Here is a 1,800-nt window from a genome sequence, read left to right on the forward strand (position 1 = left end):
TCGTTGGAGCTTCACAAAACTAAACATTCTCATGCTTGGCACGGGCCGCTCAAAGACCATGACATAGTGGTCCGGTCATCCTGCCAGTCCAGCAGCTTAATTATCTGTGGAACAGGGGGCCGTTATTAGCCATGAGTGTCAGGCCGATCTCCATGGGAAGGTGTTTGGGATGACCAGGCTAAAAGGACAAAGTTACATTAACATGAATTTAAGATTTCAGAAATGGAAACAGTTACTGAGAAGCAATGATATACAGAGTGCAGGCTACTCACAACTCTTAAATATGGCATATTTGGAGTCTTTTCAGCAATTTTCACAGCCACCTGAGCAACAAAGCAAAGAATTAACAATAAGCATTTGCACAGAGGTCATTCCATTCATAAATCGGAGTACAAATAAATAAATAAACCTTAAGGCCATCCTTGCAGCGAGTCCCTGCATGTATGTGGCTGTTGCTTCCTTCACCCAGCTTGGAGCCAAATTCATATCGCCAGAAAATGTGGTCTATTAGAAGATAAACAAATGTAGGTAGAATGAAATACATTTTTAAGCATTTTATCATTTACAATAACATTTTCTACTTCACAAATATGTATTATCCTTACTGTTCTCCGGCTCCTCTGCTTCATCATCTTCAGAGGAGCTAGCTGGAGTGTGGACGTCCTGAGGTTGGAGGACGCCCTCCTCAGCAGCAGGGAGGACTTCAGAGACTGGAGCTTCTCCATGATCATGAATCTCTACAATTTGTTGTAGAGAAGACTGGTCTACAGAGGGGAATACCAATAGTATGAATCCAGTCTGATATGAATACACTATTGCTTACTCAAATTAGTCAAATCTTTATTTACGGCACTTTAGAAAAAATTGTGAATGTGATAATTGTTTTATAGATTATGGCAGTAAACTTACCCTTGACCAGTTCTGCTTTGTCATCTTCAGCAGAATTTACTGGAGCATCGATGTCCTGATGTTGGAGGACGCCCTGCTCCAGCTGATCCTCAGCAGCAGGGAGGACTTCAGAGACTGGAGCTTCTCCATGATCATGAATCTCTACAATTTGCTGTAGAGAAATCTGGTCTACAGAGGGAATACCAATAGTATGAATCCAGTCTGATATGAATACACTATTGCTTACTCAAATTAGTCACATTTTTATTTATGGCACTTTTGAAAAATTGTGAATGTGATAATTGTTTTATAGATTATGGCAGTAAACTTACCCTTGACCAGTTCTGCTTTGTCATCTTCAGCAGAATTTACTGGAGCATCGACGTCCTGATGTTGGAGGACGTCCTGCTCCATCTGATCCTCAGCGATGAGGACTTCAGAGACTGGAGCTTCATGAGATCACAGATGTCTATAATGTGCTGTGGAGATGACTGATCTAAAGAAGGGAATACCAGTAATATTATAGAATATTTGTATAATCAGATTACAGCAGTTTTTCAAGGGGTCTTTTGAAAGAAATAAACATCTCCAAACAATGTAAATTGATTGGTTTCTAAATAAAAGTGTGTACTGATTGGTTTGTTAATGTACTGTGTGTACTGATTGGTTTGGTTTGGCAGTAAATTTACCCTTGACCAGCGCTTCCACTATGTCCTCTTCAGTCAAACCAACTGGAGTGTGGATGTCCTGAGGTTGAGGGACGTCCTGAGATTGAGGGACACCCTGAGGTTGAGGGACGTCCTGAGATTGAGGGACACCCCTGAGGTTGAGGGACGTCCTGAGATTGAGGGACACCCTGAGGTTTAGGAACATCCTGCTCCAGGTGTTTCTCTAAAGCTGGGAAGGACCTCA

The 1,800-nt window shown here is 41.7% G+C and overlaps 1 protein-coding gene across 1 annotated transcript; it reads right to left on the minus strand.

Moving 5' to 3' along the window:
- Positions 1-100: 100 nt before the first annotated feature.
- LOC113073838 (uncharacterized) lies at positions 101-1,338 on the minus strand. The gene is made up of 6 exons (XM_026246589.1): positions 1,221-1,338; positions 910-1,077; positions 606-764; positions 410-504; positions 273-323; positions 101-178 (listed from the first exon to the last, which is right to left on the minus strand). The coding sequence occupies exons 1-6, from the start codon at positions 1,300-1,302 to the stop codon at positions 101-103; spliced, it is 633 nt and encodes a 210-aa protein (XP_026102374.1). The 5' UTR covers positions 1,303-1,338.
- Between the last annotated feature and the right edge of the window lie 462 nt (positions 1,339-1,800).

This window comes from Carassius auratus, unplaced genomic scaffold (genome assembly GCF_003368295.1).
Source record: "Carassius auratus strain Wakin unplaced genomic scaffold, ASM336829v1 scaf_tig00012957, whole genome shotgun sequence".
NCBI classification, from domain to species: Eukaryota; Metazoa; Chordata; class Actinopteri; order Cypriniformes; family Cyprinidae; genus Carassius; species Carassius auratus.